This window comes from Hydra vulgaris, chromosome 13, assembly GCF_038396675.1.
Source record: "Hydra vulgaris chromosome 13, alternate assembly HydraT2T_AEP".
In the NCBI taxonomy this organism is placed as follows: Eukaryota; Metazoa; Cnidaria; class Hydrozoa; order Anthoathecata; family Hydridae; genus Hydra; species Hydra vulgaris.
This window is the reverse complement of record NC_088932.1, coordinates 2,254,275-2,279,585: the sequence shown is the minus strand read 5'-3', so window position 1 is coordinate 2,279,585 and position 25,311 is coordinate 2,254,275. Positions and strand designations below refer to the sequence as shown.

Here is a 25,311-nt window from a genome sequence, read left to right as displayed (position 1 = left end):
CCTGTCATTACTATATCCATGTACTCAAGGAGATTAGTTGTGCAACTTTTCCCTTTTGTCAAACCATGCTGAAAAGAAAATAATAAATTGTTAGTCTTTAAATAATGTAAAAGTTGGTTAGATATTAAACGTTCTAAAGTTTTACGAAGAATTAAAGTCAAGGAAACTGGCCTATAATTTGGAACTTTATTTCTACTGCCATTTTTAAACAACAACATTATTTGCTGTCTTCCATGAAATAAGTACTATGCCTTTGTAAATTGATTTGTTAAATAATAAAGTTAATGAATTAAAAAAAAGCATTAACATTATTTTAATACAAAATAATGAATTCCATCTGGTCCAACCAACTTTCTTGGGTTTATAGCATTTATCATATTAATAACTTTAGTTGAGGTAATACTAATAAACTGTAATGAAATTAGACATTTTTGTTCAATGTTTGGTAAAATATCATCATAATCACCTATAAATACTGATTGAAAATATTCATTTAATGTATCAGCAATCTGTTTTTGGTCAGTAATGATGCATGAATAAGAATCTTCAATTGACGTTAAATAATATTTAATTTTTCGTCAGTTTTGGGTCTTTTTTAGCTATGTATTTTTTGTAGCTTTTTTAACTTTTTTATATTTATATTTCTCTTTTTGCTTTATTATGTACTAATATATCAAATGTCATCAGATCTTTTATATACTTCTCTTGCTTTATTATATTGGGATATTTTTAAACTATCCACCCATAAAGAGAATCTATTAATAGACCAGAGTTTATTCTTCTTTTTGATATCATTTATAATCTCTTTATTAAGAAATATTTTTCTGTTATTGCAATTAATTTTTACTAATGGAATAAATTTTTTACAATATGTTTGGTAACGATAACTGAAAAGCTCACAACAATCGTTTATATTTTTGTTCAAGAAAAGAGTATTCCAATTATTGAGTGTATATAGTTTGATATCTCAAGATAATTTCCCAATTTAAAATCTTTTTTAAAAGTGTTAGTCTTGCTTACATATCTAGGATTTTTAATATTTGTAATTTTTTGAATTCTTGCAATTTCAAGGCTATCAGCACCAATCTCCTCAAATATCTTCAAAACACCCCTTTTCTTTAATGCATTGTTTTCAATCTCAACTAGATTTAATTTAATCTCCAAAATTTTAATCTTCTCTTGATGTTCTTTTATGACTTCTTCTTGCAACTTTTCTACTTTTTTGACTCGTTTTATTAACTCAGCAAATTCAGTTTTTTGAACCAATTACAAGGCGTGCATGCATAATATGACCCAACTGATTAAAAAAGCTATATAGCTTTAGAATCATCTTGCACATTGGAAAGAAATGACTTTATATTACACTTATAATATGCCAAATTGTCTTTGTGCAGTGATAAAAAACGATGGAGGATTAACAAAATATTAAGAATTTATGTCTTATAACTATATTCTTATTGTTATTTTGTGTGTTTATGTTAAATATAATAATTATATCTTATTTAAATATATAGTTTATATCTGTGTTGTTTTTTTTTAATTTCTTTTTAAAAAATATTTTTTTTCTTGAAAGACAAAAAAAAAATACAAAATATATTATTGTAAGCTAATAACTTGGTCGAGGAATGTATAACATATAAAAATACTAATTTTAAACCAACCTCACATCCATCTGACATCCACTTGTTAGTGTTTTCGTTCCAATAGTTACATTCAAGACAAAAAGATTTCATTTCATAAAGATATGTTCCATAGTATTCTTTTCCATCTAATGTATATGGATTTAATTCCAAAGTTTTCTCTGGCATTGGACCAACATAAAAATAAGATAAATGAAGAAATGTTTTGTTTAAAAAAGAATATGTTGAGTTATTAAAATCCCACAATATAATTGATCCATCTTTTAAGAGTCTATATTTTTGACTTCGTTGAATATTTAGAGACAAATTGGTATGTGGTGTATTATTCCCAATAATAAGATCAGTACCATCTCTTGCTGAAATGTTTAATTTAATATCAAAATCATTTATAGTTGGTACTTTTCCATATTGAATGTAAATAATTAGGTTAGTCTTGTTTAGTGGATCATTTAATGGTGAAAATTTCATCATCAAACTGCATTCAGAAGATGGCAGCTCAAGCAAACTTGTTTGTACATCATATGGCATAGGAAGTGATATGTTACGACCATTCATTTTTTGTGGAATATTTTTTATTGAAATATTTACAGTTGTAGACAAGTTTTTAACTTCAATTTTCTGCCCAGTTGTTGCACTCAAGTACAAAATTTGAGATTCTGATGCTATATTTTTAGAACGTTCTGAATCCCAAGTAAACGGTTGACTCCTAATATTAAGATTCTAAACAAAAAAGAAATTGCTAACAATTAAACATAAATTTCATTAAATATACTTATTTAATATTTAAATAAAATTGCTTAAATTTTAAAAAATTATAAAATATTATTTAAAAAATAAAGTAATAAGTCAAAAGCAAAGAAAAAGATAAAAATTTAAATCTAAGAATTTAGGCCATAACAAATATTAAATACTTTGTTATTTGTTATTGTTATATTGTTATTACTTTACTTTTTTATTTATAATAAATATCTATGTGCATGTTATAATCATTATATGTCATAATTATTAATTAAATATTATTTAACAATTTACAAAAATAAAAACAAATTTAGCTGTTTAAAAAGTTGGCTTGACTAATAATACTGAAAAAAGTTGATTTATTGTGTAGCTTTAAAAGGAAAAATATTTTTAAAAAATGTTTCTTTCTTATTTACTTTTTTTTTGATTATAAGAGTTAACTTAATTTTTTTGATTTTAAAAGTTACCTTAACATACCTTAATGACAACACTGGAATACTTAGTTGATTCATTTAAAATGCTTGTCAGATTAAAAATAGAAAATCCACTATGCTCATCATCGCTTTCTTCTGATGAACCGGTTGAAATATTTCCAGAGTAAAACCCGTAAACCTTTTTCAAAAAAAATTTGAACGCAGGCGTATCACCGACTGTGGGATCTTCATCATTGGTAATGTGGTACTGCAAACCATCAAAATATTTGTCCATAGATTGAATAAGTTTCAAAACTATCTGAGAGTTGTTGTTTTCCTAAGTAATATTATAATCATTTTTAATTTTTTTATACTTATTATTTCTTTTATTCATTATATTTTATTTTAAACTTTAAATCATTACTATTTTAAAATATAAATAAAACTGTTTTTAATTTAATTTATAATTCTTACTAACTGTTTTATTTATTATTTTTTTAGTGTTTTAATGCTATTATTTTAGTTATTATATTTACTATCAAGGTACAGGGGGGTACTATCAAGGTACAGGGGGTACTATCAAGGTACAGGGGAGAGTTTTACAGTGTAGAGTTGTTCAGCAAGAAAAAGACTAGGGATATAGATTCATTTTATGAGGAAAAATATTCCCTATGCTTTGTTATAATGACCTTTTTTGCACACACACATATTTAGATTTAAAATTTTTAAATCTAAATATGTAAAATATTTAAATTTAAAATAATTTTAAAGTAGAAACCTATAAACACAAAACTTTTAATAGTAGAATTCTAATTTAAACTCCATTTTATAATAAAACAAATTCACTTCTAATATTGCTGCAATCAACCACTTTTTATGTTTAAAGTTACTTGAAAACATCATGTTAATAAGATTTTTTTTGTTTCTAAACAACCACTATTTAGATTATTTAAAAGCCAATAACTAGAAATACTAGACACTATAATAAATATAAATAAGTAGACAAACGCCCCTAGTCCTGTAGACAAATAATTAATTAAAGATTAATGGAAGTACTGCAAGAAGATTGTAAAATCATGTAATTCATAGGAAAAGTTTTTAGATTGATATATAAGATTGTATTATTGTAGATAGATGATTTAAAAAGTGAAAAGAAAACTTAAGTATGATACAGAATTTTTAGTACTAATAATCAATAAAAAAAACAAAGTACATGTTTTTTGAAATAAAATTACATTCTAATATTAAATATTTTGAAAAAGAAGAACTGAATGAAAATCAAGAAGAGCCTTTCGAAGACTTTTCCATAACAATAAGAAAAGAATAATTTAACGACTTAAATTTTTTTTCAGATACATTTATGAAGATGGCAAAGAAGAGATGAGCATTCCAGAATTTATCATTTAATATGTCAAGAGCAATAGCCTTTGTCTAACTGCATCCATTTAATACACTGTAGAATCTTTCCTTTATTACAGTTAATAATTTAGACATTAAACATGAGAATTGAAATTTGTGTTAATACTCAGAAAGTAATTGGTTTGGCTCAAGATGAGATATTAGAATATTAATTAAAGATGTCTTAAAAAATTGTCAGAAAAATTACACATATCAGAGAAAAATTCTTTACACAGTTCTGTCTTATCATTGGTAGAGGTAATAAGATAAGAATCATATATAAGAGATGAAATATAAGACTTACTTTTGGTTATTAAAAGTATTAAATACAGTAGCCCAACTGGGTTTAAACAACAGGAAAGGAGCCAATCAGAAAATAAATCCCAATCAGCCAATCAGCAAAGTCAATCAGCCAACCCAATCAGCCAACCCAATCAGTCAATTAGCCTTAAAGTTGCTGTAAAAATTACAATGATGAAACTGATTTAAAAAAGATAAGATAAAAGTGTCTGTGAAATTATGATACTCTATGAAGAATTAAGCAAAACTGAAAACACTAAAAAAACTAGACCTAAAAATACACCTAGCACCAAAAACAATATATTTCTGTTAATAAAACTAAAAATACACCTAGCACCACAAACTATATATTTCTGTTAATAAAACTAAAGTTGTAAGAAAAAGAAGTACAACTTGACTCCATTGCTTATACTTAATACCTGATTAACCCAGGTTCTTCGGAGCCTAGGCACTTGGCCCCCAAACACTAGGGTACCAGTGGGGCCCCTAATTTTTTGCATATGTATTATTTTCTATATTCTCTATGACTTGACATTCTAAATTATTTTCATTAATTTTAAATGCAATTAATTTCTATAACTTCTAATCAAATTAACTATATTAATTTCTCATGTAAATAAAAATAAAAACTCAAAACTTTTTAAAAAAAAGTTCAAACTTGAACACGTTCAAACTATATTGGTAAACAATTTTTGTCTTCTTTTACTTACTTGAAAAAGTGAAATAAACACAAGTTAAAAACTGTTTAATTATTTATTAAAAAATAAAAATTGACTAGATTTTGATTTGAACTAATAGTTGTTTTTTTTTTATATATATACTTGTATTTATTGGTAAATATGTTTTGAAATACTTTATATATTTTTTGAAATATTAGTTTTTTTACTCCTTTTTTTCACCACAAAAGAATTATAAATTAGAATTACAATATTATTTTTGCAATAATTGGACAATCACGGACAGAAATTATCTAAGCGAAAATTTAAAACGCAAACTGCAAAAACAAAAAAAAAGGGACAAACAGCAAGCAACAAAAAATTCAAAAACTGATTACTTTTTCTCAATCTCCTGGTAAAGCATGGGAGGAGAATCAATGTCTGTCAATTGAATCAAATCCAACTCAGGGTAAGTCATACTTAAGTTAAATTCTTGTTAAAATGTAAAACTTTTTTTCACAAACAAAATTCAAGTTTTATTATAAAAAATATAAATATGTGAAACAAATATAAAGCAAAACAAATATAAGAAACAAAGAAAAAAAAAACTTTCAAAAATAATGAAAAAATAAAATAAACTATATTCAAAAAAACTATTAAATTACAATTATAATAATAAAAGTAATTTTAAAAAGGAAATTAAAAAATATATAAGAACTAAATAAAAATTATATAAACTAAAGACAACGTTAGTAAAAAACTAAAAACACTAATAAATTCACCTGCTTAGATATGTAACCAGGTGCAAATGTTGAGTTTAAACTTTCTTCGTATTATAAAAAAAAATTATAATAAATATATGTGTAAAATGGTGTTAGTGGTATATATAAACATATATATATATATTAGACTGCTTCATTTTGGGGTCATGAAAAAATTTAAAGTACCATGGAGTCTTATCTGCTGCGCAGACCCCTATTTTATTAATAGAATTTTTTTTTTTTTCAATTTTGACTATTTTTAGGGGTTGCTCAAGTGCCCCAATTGCCTGAATTTAGACCTTTTTAAGCCTATTTTTGGCATATTTGAGCAAGTTCTAAAACTCAAAATAATTAAATTTTTTTTCTTTCCAGAGTTTCTTCTAAGTTAGAAAAAACAAATAAAAATGCATGGTATTTTTATTTATCTGAAATATTTCATGCAAATCTATTTATAAAATCCCAAATTTAGTGCAATTTTTTCCAATTTTTACGCAACGTAATAACTTTGTTGATATGTAAAGTCATAAAACGTCTAGCGATTTGATTTTATATATTTCTTAATAATAGTGTTATTTTTTACAAATATTATGCAATATTTTTATATTGTTTTTTTGTTTTTCTAGGAGGTTTTTCTTTTTCCTACATACTTCCTTTTGTAAATGTGCATGAATAAAAGTGAATCTTGTCTTTTTTCTTCCTTTCTGGCAATATCAATGTTGTCCTTTATGAGTTTAACAGTTCTTTCAGAGCAATCATTAACAACTGCAAGATTAAAAATAGCATCTTTAAATTTTAAGTAGAAATCGTTACAAGTCCAATACTCTGGCGGGGTTTTCATCCATTGACAGTCACTTTTACTCTGCCCTATCATAAGGAACAAAAGCCACGAATTTTCTGTGACCAATTCAACTAAGCTTGGTGGCTTCGGTCCACTGAAGTCTAAAGAATTGAGGACCTCCATGTTAGCTTTTATTCGGGCTAACGAATATTTATCTAAGCTACGAAATTCAAAGCTGTATAATTTTTGAGCAATTTCACCTCTTTCTTCACAGTTTTCATCAGCTAAGGCAAGAACAACAAGGTAAGGGTCCAGAAACCATGTGTGCCGTTTGATTGATTCAATGACTGATTCTGCCCCAATCAAATTGTACTCCTTAAACCTATTCATTTGCCAAAGAGCTCTCATATCCTGGATAAACAAAAAATTGTTAAGTAACTAGCTTACCTTAAAAAAATTTATATTTTAGAAACTTTTAATCAAAACTTTTTATTTATAATAGAATCCTTATATATATATATATATATATGTATATATATGTATATATATATATATATATAAATATATATAAATATATATATATATATAAATATATATATATATATAAATATATATATATATACATATATATATATATATATATATATATATATATATATATATATATATATATATATATATATATATATATATCATACTTATTAACTTGGTACCTACCTGACGAGGAGCCACAGCAGATAGTTCAGCTTTGAGAAACCAGGTAGTATAGAAAACAGCCACAAAAGTTGCTACTTCAGTAATTTCATTTTTCAGTCGATTTGTCAGACTGGGTATTGCATCCATCATAAGCTGGAGCTTTAGGTAGTAGATACCTATAAAAATATACATTTTTATTTTTTTTGAAAAGCTAAATATTTGATCATGTATAACAAATTCATTTTATTTTGCTATGAAGCTATAATTTTTAACTTTGGACTTTTTCCTATCATAAACCTAAAACTCTCTACCTTGTGCCATAAAACGGGCATGATGAATTGCTCCGGGTGTACGAAACTTGTACTTTTCCTCAGAAAGCACCATAAGTGTAAGCTCTGTCAGCTCAATGTAGTCCTTCCTTGTAGCCCCATCCTAAAAATTAAACCAGAAGTATATTGGTATAATGCAATAAACATAGGTATGTATACTTTTGTCTTATAAAGAATAATAGAATTAAACAAGAAAAATCTAGGATATATTACTACTTCATAGTACATATTGTATACATAACTACATATTAAAACATCTAGTCATCGGGCTACCTTTTTCAGAGACCCATGGGTGATAATATTTCTGCAGAACGTTATGCTTTCATGCTTTTGATGACCAAGCCATGTTTCATCTGGAATAGTCAATCTTCTCAACACCTTTTTATTTAAAATGTCAAAAAAAAATCAAAGAGCTCAAAATTGAAGAAATACTAGGGTACAATAATATTTTACAAAAATGTTAACCAATTTTGTAAAACCCTACCTGGTTCTCTACATCAAGATCATTCCATGTTGATTTTAATATTTTAAACAGCATATTATCTGGTCCAGAAGTAGCACTACTTGGATAATTTTTCCAGAAATGTGTTATGTGTAGCTCGTTTATATGATGTCGGCATGCAATAGATAAAACTGGTCGCTGAAAAACTTCATTTACCAGTAAAGAAACAGCTCCATTTTTGTTTCCAGTGTTGATTCTGGTTGTATCAAATGTAACAGCTTGTATACTGTTTGTAAGGTCAAAGCAATTCAAGATATCTCTGATCGCATTTTTTTGATTTTCGCCAGTTCCGGAAGAAATAGCTGGAATTCCCAACAGGTGCGTTTCCATGTTACCGTTTATTAATATTGCTAATCGATCTTTTTCTGATTTTTTCCCATCAGTATATTCATGACATACTTTTCCATCAAAATGGAGTTGAACTAAAATGTTCTTATTATTATTTCTGAAATTTCTCAAATGGTCCTTGATCCTCTTTGATTCATCATAAATGACTTTATCTGCTGCTCTTTATCTGCATCTGCTGTAGAGGTTGAACATTTAAATTCATCTATATTTCCACCTGATTTAGCAATTATACTATTAACCATGGCAGTATGCTGCCTATGACTTAATCCTTCCCCAACAGCAGTATCAGCAGTTCTCTTGAGAATATCTTTTGGAAGTAGAACAGTATCTGGTTTTTTGACTTTCTTCTTTAACTCTGGATCTGGATACGGGAAATCATCATTATCTTCATTTTTATCGGATCCATTTGAGCTGAATTCACTCTCTGACATGGTTTCATTCAAACTTGATCTCATTTCAAACTTGGATAAACTCCTGTTAACAGAGGAAATATACCTTGTGTCTAATCCACCTATTCTTGTTTTTCTATCTCCTAATTGGTCTAATAAAAAAGCAATATCTTCAGTCTTGTCTCGACAACTTCTTTTCTTATCAGCTTTAATGATTGCAACCAGAGTATCGAGCTCAGGTGCAATCCAAAAGATCCTTTTCATCTGAGTTAAAAATTTCCTCCTTTTTTCAATTTCTGATAAAGTTTGTCTTGATTTGTTTTTTTTTAACAGTTTCCAAGTTAGGATCAGCTTCTCTATCTTTTTACTAAAAAATGTGATTTGTAGGTTCTGAACATTTTACAACACATCTATTTCTGTTAATTAATTTATTTAACAGCAGATATTTGTTATATTAATTGTTTTCCTCTAATAATATACAAATAAAACAAAAACAAATACAGTCTGGTACCTACCTAATTGTTTGTAATTGCAAAATCTGAAATCCACCCTTCAACCAAGGTGCAATTAACTTTGAAAGAGTGCAGCATAAAGACTTTTCATTATGGCATCTGATTTCAAAGTGTTTTGTCAACGGACAGTGGATAATTCTACTTCCTTTTTGTTTTGGATGCTTCTCCTTTAAATGCAAGAAGTATTGCAAAACCTCTTGCTCTGTAGAAAATTTGTCTTTTGGCAAGGATGACCTGGATTCCCCAACCAAAAAACTTACTTTTTTATTACTTTTTCCCGACATGAATAAAACTGTAGTAAATAGCTCTAATAAGCATATGAAGTAAGTGTATCATGAAAGTTATCAATAATTATTTCCCGCGTTTTTAAATGAAAATTAAATATCTTCTTTGCTAAAAAGTAATTTGCATAACGTGTTTAAGCAAGTACGCTAAAGTATTAAAGTAAATGCGAAGCGTAAAAATTGGTAAAAATCCGCTTAACTATGCAATTTTTTAGTTAGGTTTAGACAAAATATTTTAAGCAAATTAAATTACTATGCATTTTTTTTTTTTTCTTTTAACTTAGAAGAAACTTTGGAAAGAAAAAAAATAGAATTATTTTGAGTTTTAGAACCCGTTCAAACGTGTTGAAAATAAGCTTAAAAAAGGGTTAATAAGTCTAAAATTAGACCATTAGGGCACTTGAGCAACCCCTAAAAGTGGTTAAAACTCAAAAAAAAAAAAAATCTACTAATAAAATAGGGGTCTGCGCAGCAGATAAAACTCCATGGTACTTTAAATTTTTTCATGACCCCAAAATGAAGCAGTCTAATATATATATATATATATACATATATATATATATATATATATATATATATATATATATATATATATATATATATATATATATATATATATATATATATATATATATATATATATACACATATGTATACATATATATATTTTTTTTTTTAGATTATTCACCTCCCCAAGGCCCGAGGGGGGCTACTACAGTCGAGGAGGCTACTCATTTTTTTGTGTTTTTTATTTTTTAGTTGTTATTCGTGGAGAGCAACCCTCTCTCAACTCTTTAACTCCGAAACACAAACCTTGCTGAGCAAGGCCGCTGCGCGGAGAAACTAAGTTGAGCGCGGTACTTCCAGGGACGTGGTGGGAGTCGAACTCGGAACCTCTCGCTTACAAAGCGAGCGCTCTTACCACTACACCACTACCGCATATACATATATATATATATATATACATATGTATATATATATATATATATATATATATATATATATATATATATATATATATATATATATATATATATATATATTTAGCAAATTTTTTTAACAAATATGAGTAAATGTTCCAAGTAACAAAAGAAAAACTATTCAAACTAAGATGAGTAAAATATATTTATTATTTAAATTTTGACAAATATTTAAAAAAAAATTTTTTCTCTAACACAGAAGGCCTTTCATATTATGCGGTAGTGGTGTAGTGGCAGAGATCTCGCTTCATAAGCGAGAGGTTCTGAGTTCGATCCCCACTACGTCCCTGGCAGTACCACGCTCAACTTGTTTCTCCGCGCAGCGACCTTGTTCGTCAAGGTTCGTGTTTCGGAGTTATAGAGTTGAGAGAGGGTTATAACCACAAATTAAGTAGCCTCCTCATCTGTAGTGGCCTTCTGGGCCTTGTGGAGATAAAATAAAAAAAAAAAAAAAAAAAAAAAAAATAAAATCTTCAGCTGTGTATGAGATATACAAAACTAAAAAAACTCTTTATATTGAACTTCCTATAAAAATTTTTTTTAAAAAAGGAAGTAATTAAGGTTTATATAAAGAACTATAATTAACAAAATTATAGCATAACTTGATACTATTTGGTAAGGAAAATTTTAAAAGTAATGTGAAAATAGTTACTTCCTGTTTATATGTTCATTGTATCATGTCCCTGTTTATGTAGGTGAGCTTCATAAATAAGAAGTAAATTCTCATTTGAGAGTTTTAACATCGGAAATAATTTAAAAAAAGGTTCATTTTTATGGCAATTGAAAACATGCTGATCAAATTTATCTGAACCAATACCTGTTCTGCATGTGTAGATGTGTAGATTAGTTCTTAACCTTAGGTTATTAGTTTTACCAATGTATGTTGTTTTTCCATCGCATCCATTACATGATAGAAAATAAATAATATTTTTTGAATTACATGATATTGAAGTTTTAATGTACCATACTTTACCAGATGATGTGGTAAAATGGTTAACAAACTGAAGATACATTGAACATAACTTACAACGTTTTGATATGCATTTTAAAACCTTGCATTCATCGTTAATAAAAACTGGTTTCTTATTAAAACTTGATGTACTAATGTGTCTTAAAATATTTTTTGGTTGGCGTTATGATAGTACAATAGAAGTGTTTTCAAAAACTGATTTTAATTTATTGTCTAAAACAGATAGTTTCAAAATACCATGTAGAGTAGTTAACAAATTTTCAAAATTAATATTTGCAAAATTTGTAGTTACTAAAGGTATAATTTTGTTCTTTTCTCTTTTTTGAGGTGCTGGCCCCTGTAGTCGAGCTTTAAAGATTCCATTATTAATGATTTTTACTGGGTAATTGCATCGAACTAAAAATTGTTTTAGTTGTTGAAGTCTGATTTCCATTTTTATTGGATTAGATACGAAACAAATGATTCGTTTAGCTAATGTAAAAGGTATATTTTCCTTTGTGTGTTTAGGGTGATGGCTTTTGTAATTTAGTCATGGGAGTTTGTAGGTTTATAAAAAATATCTGTTTCAATAATGTTGTTATCATGTAGAATAACTGTTATATCTAAAAAGTTTAAAAATTGGTACTGTGTGGTATTCGTATATGAAATTTTAGATTGTTCTTCTGTATATTTGATATTGGGGTGTAAAGAATTGAGACACTTTAACAGCAAATTAACATTAATTGATTTTAATAAAGCAACAAAACCATCATCCATGTATCTTTTGAAATTGTTTTGAATATTCTCGCATTCAATTTTATTGAAGAAAATAGGTAAAACTTTAGGAAATAATTTCACTTCTTCAAGATATCCTACTACTAAACAAGCATATGGTGGAGCCATTTTTGTTCCCATAGCTGTTCCGATTAGTTGATTGAAAAACTCATTATTGAAAGTAAAATTATTGTTCTTTAAAATAAAATTCACGCTTTCTAAAATAAAAGCTTCCGAAAATCTGATAGGTATATCATCACGTAATTTACTTATCCAAAATTTAATCGCTTCTAAACCTAGTTCATCAGAAATACTAGTATAAAGATTAGAAATATCAACGCTGTATAAAGTAGTATTTTGGTACTCCATATTGTTAGGTAGTGCTCTAATGAAATGCCAATCATCTTTTATAAATGTTGTTAATTTTGGTACAAGAGGTGATAAGATTTTTTCAATGAGTTCACTAAGGCGCTGGGTAGGCGAAAAAGAACCTCCAACTATTGGTCTTCCATTCAGATCATCGGGGCATAAACATTCAATATATTCCTTATTAGATTCTTTTATAAAATTTTCTATTGCATTAGATTTGTGAATTTTCGGTAACACATAAAAATTGCTAGTTTTCCATTCATAGTTTTTGAGATAAGTAATTTCTTTTTTTGTTAAACATTCTTTAAATTTATCCACGTGATTTTTAAGTTTCTTAAAACATATTTCATCTGTGTTACTATCAACTTTTTTATATGTTTCAGTTAATAAATGGTCATGGTACACAAGTTTATCTCTATAGTAATCTGCATCCATCAGAACTAAACAACCTCCTTTATCAGCAGATTTAATGATAATTTTGTTGTTACTCTTTAGTTCTTATAAGGCATTATGTTCCTTTTTTGTAATGTTATATTTTACTTTCATTTCACCAGGAACTAAGTTGTTTATTTGTTGTACAATGTTTGATAAAAGAGGATTCGATGTGAACATTTCCCGATTAGATTTATCTTTTACTAAGGATTCATCGCTGTATTCTTTATCATAAAATTGTTCGTGGATGATCAATTTCCTTGTAAATTCTTTTAAATCGGATTTCACTGAAAATAATTTACCCTTGGTTGTGGGAGTAAACTTAGGACCTTTGAGTAATAGAGATATTTGTAACATTGATAGCTTTATTTTTGATAAATTTATAATTTTAGGAGTTATTTTTTCATTTTTACTGCTCGTTGTGTTCGTTGGTGGTTTTTTGATAGTAAATTATTATCAGATAGAGATGAATCATTAATTAGAAAAGTGCTTGTTTGTTGTATTTGTTGCACAGTTTCAAAATCCTGACTATTTGTTGAGTGTTGAATACTATCTGTTCTTTTATTGTTTCTTTCAATGATTTTATTTTTAGTTTGTCTTTTTCATATGCTTTTTTCAATCCTTCAATTTTGTGGTCCCATTTTTTGTTGGTAAAATCAACATCTTTGTTCATATAAAGTATGAAAGTAGAGTGTAAATCTTCTTGTATTAGGTTTTCTGTGGTATAATTGTATATTGTTTCTTTTATTTCATCATCAATCATTTGAAGTTCAGATCCAAGTTTGTCATGGCGAATTCGAAGAACTTCACATTCAGACTGAAAATGTTGAAGATCTAGTTTGCGGCGTATGGATGTTTCTTCTTTGTATTTTATGTGAATATTATCATTTCGAAATTTGCGTGGTATGTATAAATCTTCTTCTTCCATACATTCACTATAAATATCTAATAATCTTTTTGAGCGGTGATGTTGATTGAAAACTTTTTAACATTTGTCTAAAAAGGCATTTAATTGTTTACGATTTTCGTAAACAATTAAATTCACTAATAAAATTCACGCTTTTATTTTAGAAAGCGTGAATTTTATTTTAAAGAACAATAATTTTACTTTCAATAATGAGTTTTTCAATCAACTAATCGGAACAGCTATGGGAACAAAAATGGCTCCACCATATGCTTGTTTAGTAGTAGGATATCTTGAAGAAGTGAAATTATTTCCTAAAGTTTTACCTATTTTCTTCAATAAAATTGAATGCGAGAATATTCAAAACAATTTCAAAAGATACATGGATGATGGTTTTGTTGCTTTATTAAAATCAATTAATGTTAATTTGCTGTTAAAGTGTCTCAATTCTTTACACCCCAATATCAAATATACAGAAGAACAATCTAAAATTTCATATACGAATACCACACAGTACCAATTTTTAAACTTTTTAGATATAACAGTTATTCTACATGATAACAACATTATTGAAACAGATATTTTTTATAAACCTACAAACTCCCATGACTAAATTACAAAAGCCATCACCCTAAACACACAAAGGAAAATATACCTTTTACATTAGCTAAACGAATCATTTGTTTCGTATCTAATCCAATAAAAATGGAAATCAGACTTCAACAACTAAAACAATTTTTAGTTCGATGCAATTACCCAGTAAAAATCATTAATAATGGAATCTTTAAAGCTCGACTACAGGGGCCAGCACCTCAAAAAAGAGAAAAGAACAAAATTATACCTTTAGTAACTACAAATTTTGCAAATATTAATTTTGAAAATTTGTTAACTACTCTACATGGTATTTTGAAACTATCTGTTTTAGACAATAAATTAAAATCAGTTTTTGAAAACACTTCTATTGTACTATCATAACGCCAACCAAAAAATATTTTAAGACACATTAGTACATCAAGTTTTAATAAGAAACCAGTTTTTATTAACGATGAATGCAAGGTTTTAAAATGCATATCAAAACGTTGTAAGTTATGTTCAATGTATCTTCAGTTTGTTAACCATTTTACCACATCATCTGGTAAAGTATGGTACATTAAAACTTCAATATCATGTAATTCAAAAAATATTATTTATTTTCTATCATGTAATGGATGCGATGGAAAAACAACATACATTGGTAAAACTAATAACCTAAGGTTAAGAACTAATCTACACATCTACACATGCAGAACAGGTATTGGTTCAGATAAATTTGATCAGCATGTTTTCAATTGCCATAAAAATGAACCTTTTTTTAAATTATTTCCGATGTTAAAACTCTCAAATGAGAATTTACTTCTTATTTATGAAGCTCACCTACATAAACAGGGACATGATACAATGAACATATAAACAGGAAGTAACTATTTTCACATTACTTTTAAAATTTTCCTTACCAAATAGTATCAAGTTATGCTATAATTTTGTTAATTATAGTTCTTTATATAAACCTTAATTACTTCCTTTTTTAAAAAAAATTTTTATAGGAAGTTCAATATAAAGAGTTTTTTTAGTTTTGTATATCTCATACACAGCTGAAGATTTTATATGAAAGGCCTTCTGTGTTAGAGAAAAATTTTTTTTTAAATATTTGTCAAAATTTAAATAAAAAATATATTTTACTCATCTTAGTTTGAATAGTTTTTCTTTTTTTATGTGGAACATTTACTCATATATATATATATATATATATATATATATATATATATATATATATATATATATATATATATATATATATATATATATATATATATATATATATATATATATATATAATACGGGTGTTCAGAAAAAATATTTTAGAATTTGAAAAACCAAATGTCCAGATTTAAAGCAAATGTTTAAATTTCAGCACCATTGAACCACTCTTTCCTTGTCCTCAAAGCACATGTTTAGAAAAAAAAGGACTTAAAAATGACTGAAAATGGATTACTTTAAGTGTCAGGAGGGTTAGCATAAATATTTGTAATAAACTTTTTTTAGATAAATATCTGTATTTTTGATTAAAAAAGTATGGTTTTTTTCTTTCTTCTCAAAAAACAGTATAATTTACATTTTAAATCAACTAAAAAACATTTAGTACATGGTGCAGCATTGCTTTTATAACCTTTTTAACAAATAAATTCAAACTTTGTTATTTGGATTCATAATATAGATTGCAAATGTATATATTAAAAATAAGAATAGAATTACTCATTTTATGTAGGTTTATTATTTGTAATATTTTAATCAAAATAAAATAAAATACTCCTTAAGTTATGACTACAATTTACTAATTTGTCTTCGAAAACCACACTTTACATTTTTGTTACTTTTTTCACAAAATTTGGAGATTTTATTGCATAAAATGTTCCTTATTTGCAGTATTGATGATATTCTGAAAAACACGAACATGTGCCAATGTTCCTTACATCATTAGTTAAATAAGCGGTTTCCAAGTGATCATTAAAAACAAATAATTAATAGTTTAGAAATAAAAAGGTTTTTTAAATTTACCAAAAATGTTGTAACATTTGTGGTTTTTGCATACCACGATTCCATATTACTTATCAAATCAAAAAAAAAAAATTTACATATTTAAAAAGATTTTGTAGAAGTTTCTTCTGTGGTTTATCTAATTAATCTTTTTTTTTGTTCGTGTTATGTGTTAAGGAGTAAAGACTATCAGATAATCTTTTTTTGGTTAGACTTGTAGAGCTTTTCCAAGAAATCCTGAAAGCAGACTGAACTCTGTCAACTGTTATCAATATGTTTTATTTTTTCTCTTTGCTGTTGTAATAATGGACCTATTGCTGCATCATGCCGACGGCTCTTTCCAAATGGTCATTGACAACAATAAGGCTATTGGCATAATTTTCAAAAATTTTAAACGAAGTCTGTGTATATCAGTATTGTGGTGGAAGTGAAAGCCAGTCTTTTATTCTTTCTTCAGTTAAACCACTAAAACTAAACATAAGGTAAGAAAATTCATCTACCGAAGAGGCTAAGCTTGGTGGATCTTTCTCAGTACTAGCATTTTTTTCTATCTCTTTTCTGATGTCTTTCTTTTTTTTGTTTTCATTTTTAAAGCGTTCAGCCATAGGCATTTTAAATGAAAGAATTGCATTTGCAATTTTTTGTTTTTCATACAAAGGCAAATCCTCATCCAATAGATCTAGTGGAATCATAGTTGAGTCTAAGTGCCAATATAAACCAGTATTTACAAATTGATGCATCTGATGATGGCTCTCATATCTAAGTAGAGGGTCTTTGACACATTACTTGATTCTAAATACCACTCGGCATAAAAACAGACCACAAATTCCGCAATAAGTTTGATTTTTTTTGAGAACATTTTTTTTTAAAATATGTCAAGTTGAGAAAACAAAAGCTGTATTTTAGATGGTAAATTACTTTACCAAGAAAACGGGCAGGATGGATAGCTCCAGTTTTCCTGATTTTATAAACAGAAGGTAATAGATAAGTCACAACTAATTCAGCCAGCTCTCTTATATCTTCACCTTTATCTTCTCCTGCTATCCCCTTTCTTTCTATATATGCTTTGCAAAAGTCTATAGCATCTTCAGCAGCCTTTTCATTTTATACTACCACTCATCTCCAGTTAAACTTGCACAGACCACTTGGGGCATAACTAAAATTAGGATGTTCAAATAGGCTCTTAAATTTTTGAAACAATAAGTTTTCTGGTCCTGTCGTCAACTCATTTGTTGTATGTTTCAAAAAATGCACCATTCTTAATTCTCTTATGTGATGCCTGCATGCTAGTTTTAAAAGATATTTATTTAAATTGTTGGATATCTTTATGGCCCATTTTTGATCCCGGTATTGCTTGCAGCTCTATCAAAATAAAGACTTCGTACTTTTGATTCAAGTTTATATTCCTTTAGTAGGTTCATAATATTTGTATATTGATCCTCACCAGAAGAGAAAGATAAAGGAAGTACACCTAGTAGGTGTGTTTCACCCTCAATGTTCACAAGAACTGCCAGCCAGTCAATCTTGAACTTTTTTACTGCATTAATTTCATAAAAAGTTTTTGCATCAAAGTGTACAAGACATGGATAAGGAGAAGCTTCTGTTGCATTTTTTACATCCTCTTTTGCTAAAATTGACATATTTTCATTTCCTAATTTCATCTTTCTAAAGGCTGTTGATTTACTGCAATGTATATTTGTAAGTTCAATATCAGCTTCATTTAAAATGGAACTTGTCATTTTTTGCAAAACATTTGACGAAACATCACTTAACGTAGCCATTAGAGCAACGTTTCCGGCATACACATCTATTAGAAGTTCTGCAGTTACTTTACAGTTAGATTGAGATGGTTCTTTTTGATAATAGTTACTAGGCTAAAAATCAGAATCATTAGATGAATCAGAACTCAAACAGAATTGAGTTCAATTTCATAATTTGATTTTGTTGATCACACATATTTTGTCCTATTTTTCTTTCTGCTACTCTCTGCTGACTACAAGAATAAAATAATGTAAATTATAACGAAATGTTTTAAAAGAAAAATATCACTTAATACTTTTGTTTGTAAAGTTTTACATTTCTACTAAATTTCTTATCCTCTGTCCCAAGAATAAACTTTCTTTCTCCTTCCTAATCTTCCAAAAACATCAAATCTTCAAGCTTATCGTTGTCAGATCTTTTTTTGTTGGTCCTAATAATGTTCTTCAAATCTGGCTTGCCTACCCAAAAAACTTTTTTAAAGTAATTCTCGAAGTTTTTCTGATTTGTTAAATCTCTTGGAGAGCCACTTTTTTTTTTTTTTTTTTTTAATTTGAAATACTGCTTGTCAAGTTGAATAAGATTTTTGAATAGTTAAGTGTCACTAACAACTTCAAACCCTGCTTTTATCCAGGGTTTCTTAACCTTAGCTAAAACACAGTTACAATCCAAATTTTCACATCTTTTAAAATTTTTACGAAGTGGGTACATAACCAAACTAATTTTTTTGTTAGTTTTAGGCAGTATAGATTGCAGGTATGCTAGATGTTGTAAAATATCCATATCTGTTGGAAGTTGAACATCTAAATGCATATTTGTTTTTGTTCATGCTTTATTGAGATAATTTAGATCACTCTCTATCTTAAATATATAATATACATTAAATTGTTCAAGTTCTCACACTCACACTTTTCGTTTCCTTCATACATATTTATCGCAAGTTTAGTATTTATCATTATCCTTAATCTAAATAACCAAGAATATATTTGTAAATGTTATAAAAGCCGGAAAAATACTAAAAGTATTATTTAAATACTTCCTATATTTTATATAGTTTTATTTCACTTGTTAAATGATATATACAACACATTATACCTTAATTTATGTTTCATGTCACTACTTATAAAATTACAAATATTGTAATTATAAGTTAAGAACATATTCTTTTGTTTCCCAGGAAAAAAAGTTCTATAGAATTTCTATAAACTTATGAAACATATGGCCTATAGAAATTCTATAGAATGTCTATTAATTTTTATAGAAATTACAATAAAACTTTTTTTGTATAGAAAAAAAAGTAGATAAAAAAGTTCTATAGGAATTTCTACAGAAATTAACAGTGACTATAGAAATTCTATAGAGTTCTATTGAATTTCTATAGGTCATATGTTTCAAAAGTTTATAGGAATTCTATAGAACTTTTTTTCCTGGGTTGGATATTGTATTAAACATACATAACATGAGTAATTCTATTCTTATTTTGAATATATACATTTGCAATCTATACTATGAATCTAAATAACAGTTTGAATTTATTTGTTGAAAAGGTTATAAAAGCAATGCCGCACCATGTAATAAACGTTTTTTAGCCGATTTAAAATGTAAATTATACTATTTTTTGAGAAAAAAGAAAATAATCAAACTTTTTAATCAAAAATACAGATATTTATCTAAACTCTAAAAAAAAAATTTATTATAAATATTTATGCTAACCTTGCCCTCAAGACACTTAAACTAATCCGTTTTTAGTCATTTTTGAGTCCTTTTTTTCCAAACATGTGCTTTCCAAACGAGGGCAAGGAAGAAGTGGTTCAATGGTGGTTCAAATGGTATATATATATATATGTATTATATATGTGTGTGTATATTTTTGAGTATTGCGATATCACTACCGAACTATTAAAGTATCAAAAAACACCGAACTATCGGTAGTACTGATATTGAAAGTGTGATATCAAAAAACTCAATTTCAATATCGAGTGTTTGAAAGTGAAAACATTTTTTCCAATAATGAAAATTGTTCCCATCATTACCATCAATCCCTTTTGCCACTACCGAACTCAATATCATAAAAAAAAAAAAATTGGTAATAATAATACAAATATTTTGTAATAAATTTAATCAAAAATATTTTGTCCTAAATTAAAAAACTTCAGAGCATAATAACTTTACCTGAACATTTGACATTTTATTAAAATTAAATTATGTAAATTTAATTTAAAACAATTCTTCATTAAAATTTTTATTAAAATTAAATTATACAGTACAATCTCTCTAATTCGAATCTCCTTAATTCGAAAACCTCCATAATTCGATTAAATACAAAGTCACCGTGAAATTCGTTTAAGAAAAATCAACTTTCTATAATTCAAAAATCTCTCTAACTCAAACTTTTATTTTTCCCCATAAAATTCGAATTAGAGAGATTCTACTGTATTAAGTATATTTCATAAAATAATTATTTTTCAATTATTTTTATCGTTTAATTTTTTTATCCAGAAGTTATTTCTTTTAAAAATAAAATTTACAGGTCTGTCTAAAAAAATTAATTGTGAGAATAAAATTGTTTTACTGTATTGAAGTAAGTGACAACTTAAGAGTTATTATTTTTAATAAGCACCAAGCTAGGCAGCACCACAGGACTAAAGTTTAATCTTCGAGGCTGCCACAAAGACAAAATTTTTAACAGTATTGAAAATGACAGAAAAAAACGATCATTTGAAACTACAACTGAAGCATTGGCAGTGGAGACGATTGGTGAAGCTGCGGATAAAAATGTAAGTCAAGCCCAGATTGTTGAAGGAGGTAAAAAAATGAAAATTTCTTCTTATTGCAAAGTAAAAACAAAATTTTCCTCAAATGATAAGCGACAGCTCATAGCAGACTTATAAATCACGAAATATTTGTGTGTCAAATTTACCATTTACACATGTTGCTTCTGATAGGTTCAAAGATCTTATGGGTTTCACAATGCCTGAATTTAATCTTAAAGCACCATCCACATAATTAAGGAGCAATTTACCCATCTTATACCAAAATATCAGAGAGGCAATATTGATTATTATGAAAAAGGATTTAGCAAATGTTGATGCTGTTGGTTTCACAATCTGTAATGAAGTAGAAGCAATGATGCAAATGCTACTTTAACTTTGCACTACATAAATTGCTACTTTAACTTTGCACTACATAAATTGCTACTTCAACTTTGCACTACATAAATTGCTACTTTAACTTTGCACTACATAAAATCCAACTATGAGCTTAAGTACTTTTTGGTTGGATGTGTTGCATTCCCCGAGCGTTACACTGGAGATAACATTGCTCTCAAAACAGGCACAATCATCAGTGTCCTTAAATACCTTTTAAGCCAGACTGCAAAATGACATGTGTCTCTGATAGTGCTGCTAACATGTTGTCAGCAATGAAGAAATCATCAATGATCAATGAAAATACTACTTCTACTGCACATATTCTCCACTTGGTAATAACACAAGGTATCAGTTATGTAGAGGAAGTTAATGAGACGTTCCAAGCTTGAAAAAAGCTTGCTTTAAGAACACACAAGTCAATTGCTAGTCAGAAAAGAATCTTTGATGCCTGCAGAGAAGAAAAAATCAAATTTAAAAAAATCATCACACCATGCAATGTGTGATGATTTTTGAAAGTTGTTTATGTGCATGATCTCTATTTTACATCACAAACCAGCATTGGAAGCATTGGAAGCTATTACATTGATTACAAATAGCAGTTTAAAAACTAATAACATTTTAAGATCGCTTATCCCTCGGCAAGAGCATTTTGAAGTGATTCAAAAAATTGTTCCAATTTTACAAGTGTTCAGTGACTTTACAGATGTTGTGTCTTCAGAAAAGTATCCTAAAGCTCATTTAATTATTCCTGGCTTGTTTGATATTCAAAAAAAAATTAAACTATTAATTTTACCAAGCAATACCATCACAACTAATTTAGTGACCAAACTACTATCAAATCTCAGCAAAAGGTTTCCATAGTGTGCCTCAGGTTTGAGCAACAATGCATTAGCTCACTTCCTTGACCCCAAATTTAAAGGTTACTTACTACCAAGATTTGGAAGAGAGAGTCTTACTATTTCACAGTTGAAAAAATGTGCTTTAGGAGATGAGCAAGCCCAAGAGATGCAACATTTGCCGGCAGCAAGCACACCTCAAGAGCAACAAGACCTTTCCCCAGCTGAGGCACTCCTTTAAGAGATGATGAGCCACAACAGCCAGTAATTACCTCACATTTGCACGTCTAAAAAATCACCATTTGAAACTGAAATGGAAGCGTACAAGCAACTAGGCTTTCCACCAAAAAATTTTGACATTTTAAATTGGTGGAAGATTCACTCTCCTCTTTTGGCAGGAGTAGCCAGAAAAGTTTTGTGTAATCCAGCATCATCAACGTCATCAGAGAGAGTGTTTCCACAAGCAGGAAACATTATTACGTGCAAAAGAACATAGTTAAAATCAGACATAATTGAAAAACTTGTTTACATTAAACAAAATATTTCAAAAGCTGTTATTAAGAAGTAGTCATTTGAAGAAGACAAGCAGAAAATTGATGAAGACTTTGATTTGTACTTTCATTAAAATTTTCTGCTTTAAATAAAAACACCATTTGAAAATACTTTTTTTGATTCTTTAATAAATTGGGGCTTAATACTTAAAATGGGGCATCAATAAACGATCAAAATCGTTTATTGATGTATGGCACAGATATTTTGCCGATTAAGTTTAGCATTTGTAAAGTTAATGGATTTAAATACCATAAATAGCAAGTTCTTTTAATTGTTTGTTATAAGTATTGGTTATAATTCTTCAAAAAAAAAAAAATAGTCAAACAAGTTTTTATAATATTGTATGAATTTTTTAAAATTTATTGTTTGTATTTCTCACAAGTGTTGAAGACTTGAGTTTGAACTATATTTATTTTTAATAATAAAATATTAAAAAAAAAAACCTATGTAATTTTGATCAAGCCTTGATGGACATTTTGATCAAGCCTTGATTGACATATTTTATCCCTGGGGAAATGAAAACCAATTTAAAAACGTTAATTTTTTTTTATTTAAGTTCAAAAGGGTGGAGTGTTATAAAAAATATGAACAATCATTTCAGTATATTTTGTCTTGTAGGCGGACTAACCAAAAGAGGTCTTTAGTTTTTTTGATAGTGGCGATAATTAAAATTTACACTATCAAACACTTTCAAAAGATACCATTCAATACCGAACTTTTGAAAGTGTTGATATTTAAAAAAGTTACTTTCAATTTCAATATCATAACTTCGGTAGTGACTGATTATTAATACCAACCAGAATATAATACCGACTTTTCTCACTACTGCAATCCCTTAATATATATCTATTCCTATTGTAAAGATCTTAAAATTACTGTTTGAGATAAAAAATGTCTATAAAACTACTATATGACATCTAGGAATACAAAAATAGGTATAGATTATGTAAAAACACATTAATTTAATTGATATAACTAATAAAATTTATTGTTTTTTAAAAAACCACAAAAATGCAAACTAAAATACTGGAATGTTTTTAAAAGAATACTGAACGTTTTTATTTAAAAAAACAAAACAAAAAACATTCTCAATGCTTCCATTTTTATTTTTTTACTGTAAAACGTGTTCAGAGCGTTGCTTCATTGACTATCTTAAAGCCTGCTTCTACAAGGAGGGTGCTGTTACAATGAATGAGGGTTTGGTTTGGGCAGTCTATAATAAAAAAATATATTTTTAAACTTTTCAGTTAAGTTAAGTTAGTCTATTATACAAATAAAGCGCTTAATGTTCTGAAAGAACATAATAAATTAGTAAAAATAAAATTAGTAAAAGAAAAGAGTTTTTACTAATTTATATATATATATATATATATATATATATATATATTTATATATATATATATATATATATATATATATATATATATATGTATGTATATCTACTATAGCATATTTATGTGAGCATTTGCTCACTTTTTTTGCTTATCTAAATGGATATGCCTTTTTTAGAAAAAGAAGAAAACGAAGAATAATGAATGAAAAGATTGCTGCCCTGTCCTTAAACACTCAGTCTATGTAGTAACACTCCACTGTGAGTCAGGCTATTTGTCACTCGATGTATGTACTGAAGCCCCCGGGAGCAGGCTATTTCAGTATGACGTCACACTGCTCACCTAAATCAGTAGTATAAGATATATATATATATATATATATATATATATATATATATATATATTTATATATTCAAATTTTAATAAGGACCCGGTGCCAGGTACTCGGACTTGGACCCAGTATTTTTTTCTGGGTACTTGGAATTGGGGACTCGGCATAAACTGGTTCTGGCACATCTCTAGTGTATATATATATATATATATATATACTAGAGATGTGCCAGAACCAGTTTATGCCGAGTCCCCAATTCCAGGTACCCAGAAAAAAATATATATATAAACATCTTATCTATATATATATAAACATCTTCAATTCCAACAAGGCTGCAAGCAACCACTATTAGAGTTGGAAGTTAAGTCAGAAGAGAAAAGATGATTAAAAGACATCTTTAACAATTGCAAATTACATGAATCAGGAAAACAAATGAAGACCTTAGCCCTAACCCTGAGCAAAGAAGTGATATTTGAAGAAAAAAACTAGACAAATAAGAATTTTTGGAGCATCTAGCAACAGTCACAGTAAAAGAATGGCTGTTGAAGGTCGAGTAACATGAGATGAATTTTAGTAGATGGTACAATAGATGCTAGCTCTTTAGAGCAGCATCTATTGTACCATCTAC

The 25,311-nt window shown here is 27.7% G+C and overlaps 2 protein-coding genes across 10 annotated transcripts in view; both read right to left on the bottom strand.

The window, feature by feature from the left end:
• The window catches only part of LOC100214107 (polycystin-1-like protein 2), a 194,904-nt gene that overhangs the window by 64,817 nt on the left and 104,776 nt on the right, over window positions 1-25,311 (bottom strand). For 8 of the 9 annotated variants that reach the window (XM_065815297.1, XM_065815299.1, XM_065815298.1 and 5 more), the window contains 3 exons: window positions 5,928-5,971; window positions 2,856-3,128; window positions 1,662-2,360 (listed from right to left, as the gene is read on the bottom strand). In XM_065815297.1, the coding sequence (XP_065671369.1) occupies window positions 1,662-2,360; window positions 2,856-3,128; window positions 5,928-5,971 (1,016 nt within the window). The remainder of the gene's footprint in view (window positions 1-1,661; window positions 2,361-2,855; window positions 3,129-5,927; window positions 5,972-25,311) is intronic. The other variant, XM_065815302.1, reaches the window with a different exon arrangement.
• Window positions 6,526-9,014, bottom strand: LOC136090350 (uncharacterized). Its single transcript, XM_065816942.1, has 6 exons — window positions 8,774-9,014; window positions 8,194-8,714; window positions 7,983-8,087; window positions 7,685-7,812; window positions 7,402-7,591; window positions 6,526-7,095 (listed from the first exon to the last, which is right to left on the bottom strand). The coding sequence occupies exons 1-6, from the start codon at window positions 9,012-9,014 to the stop codon at window positions 6,526-6,528; spliced, it is 1,755 nt and encodes a 584-aa protein (XP_065673014.1).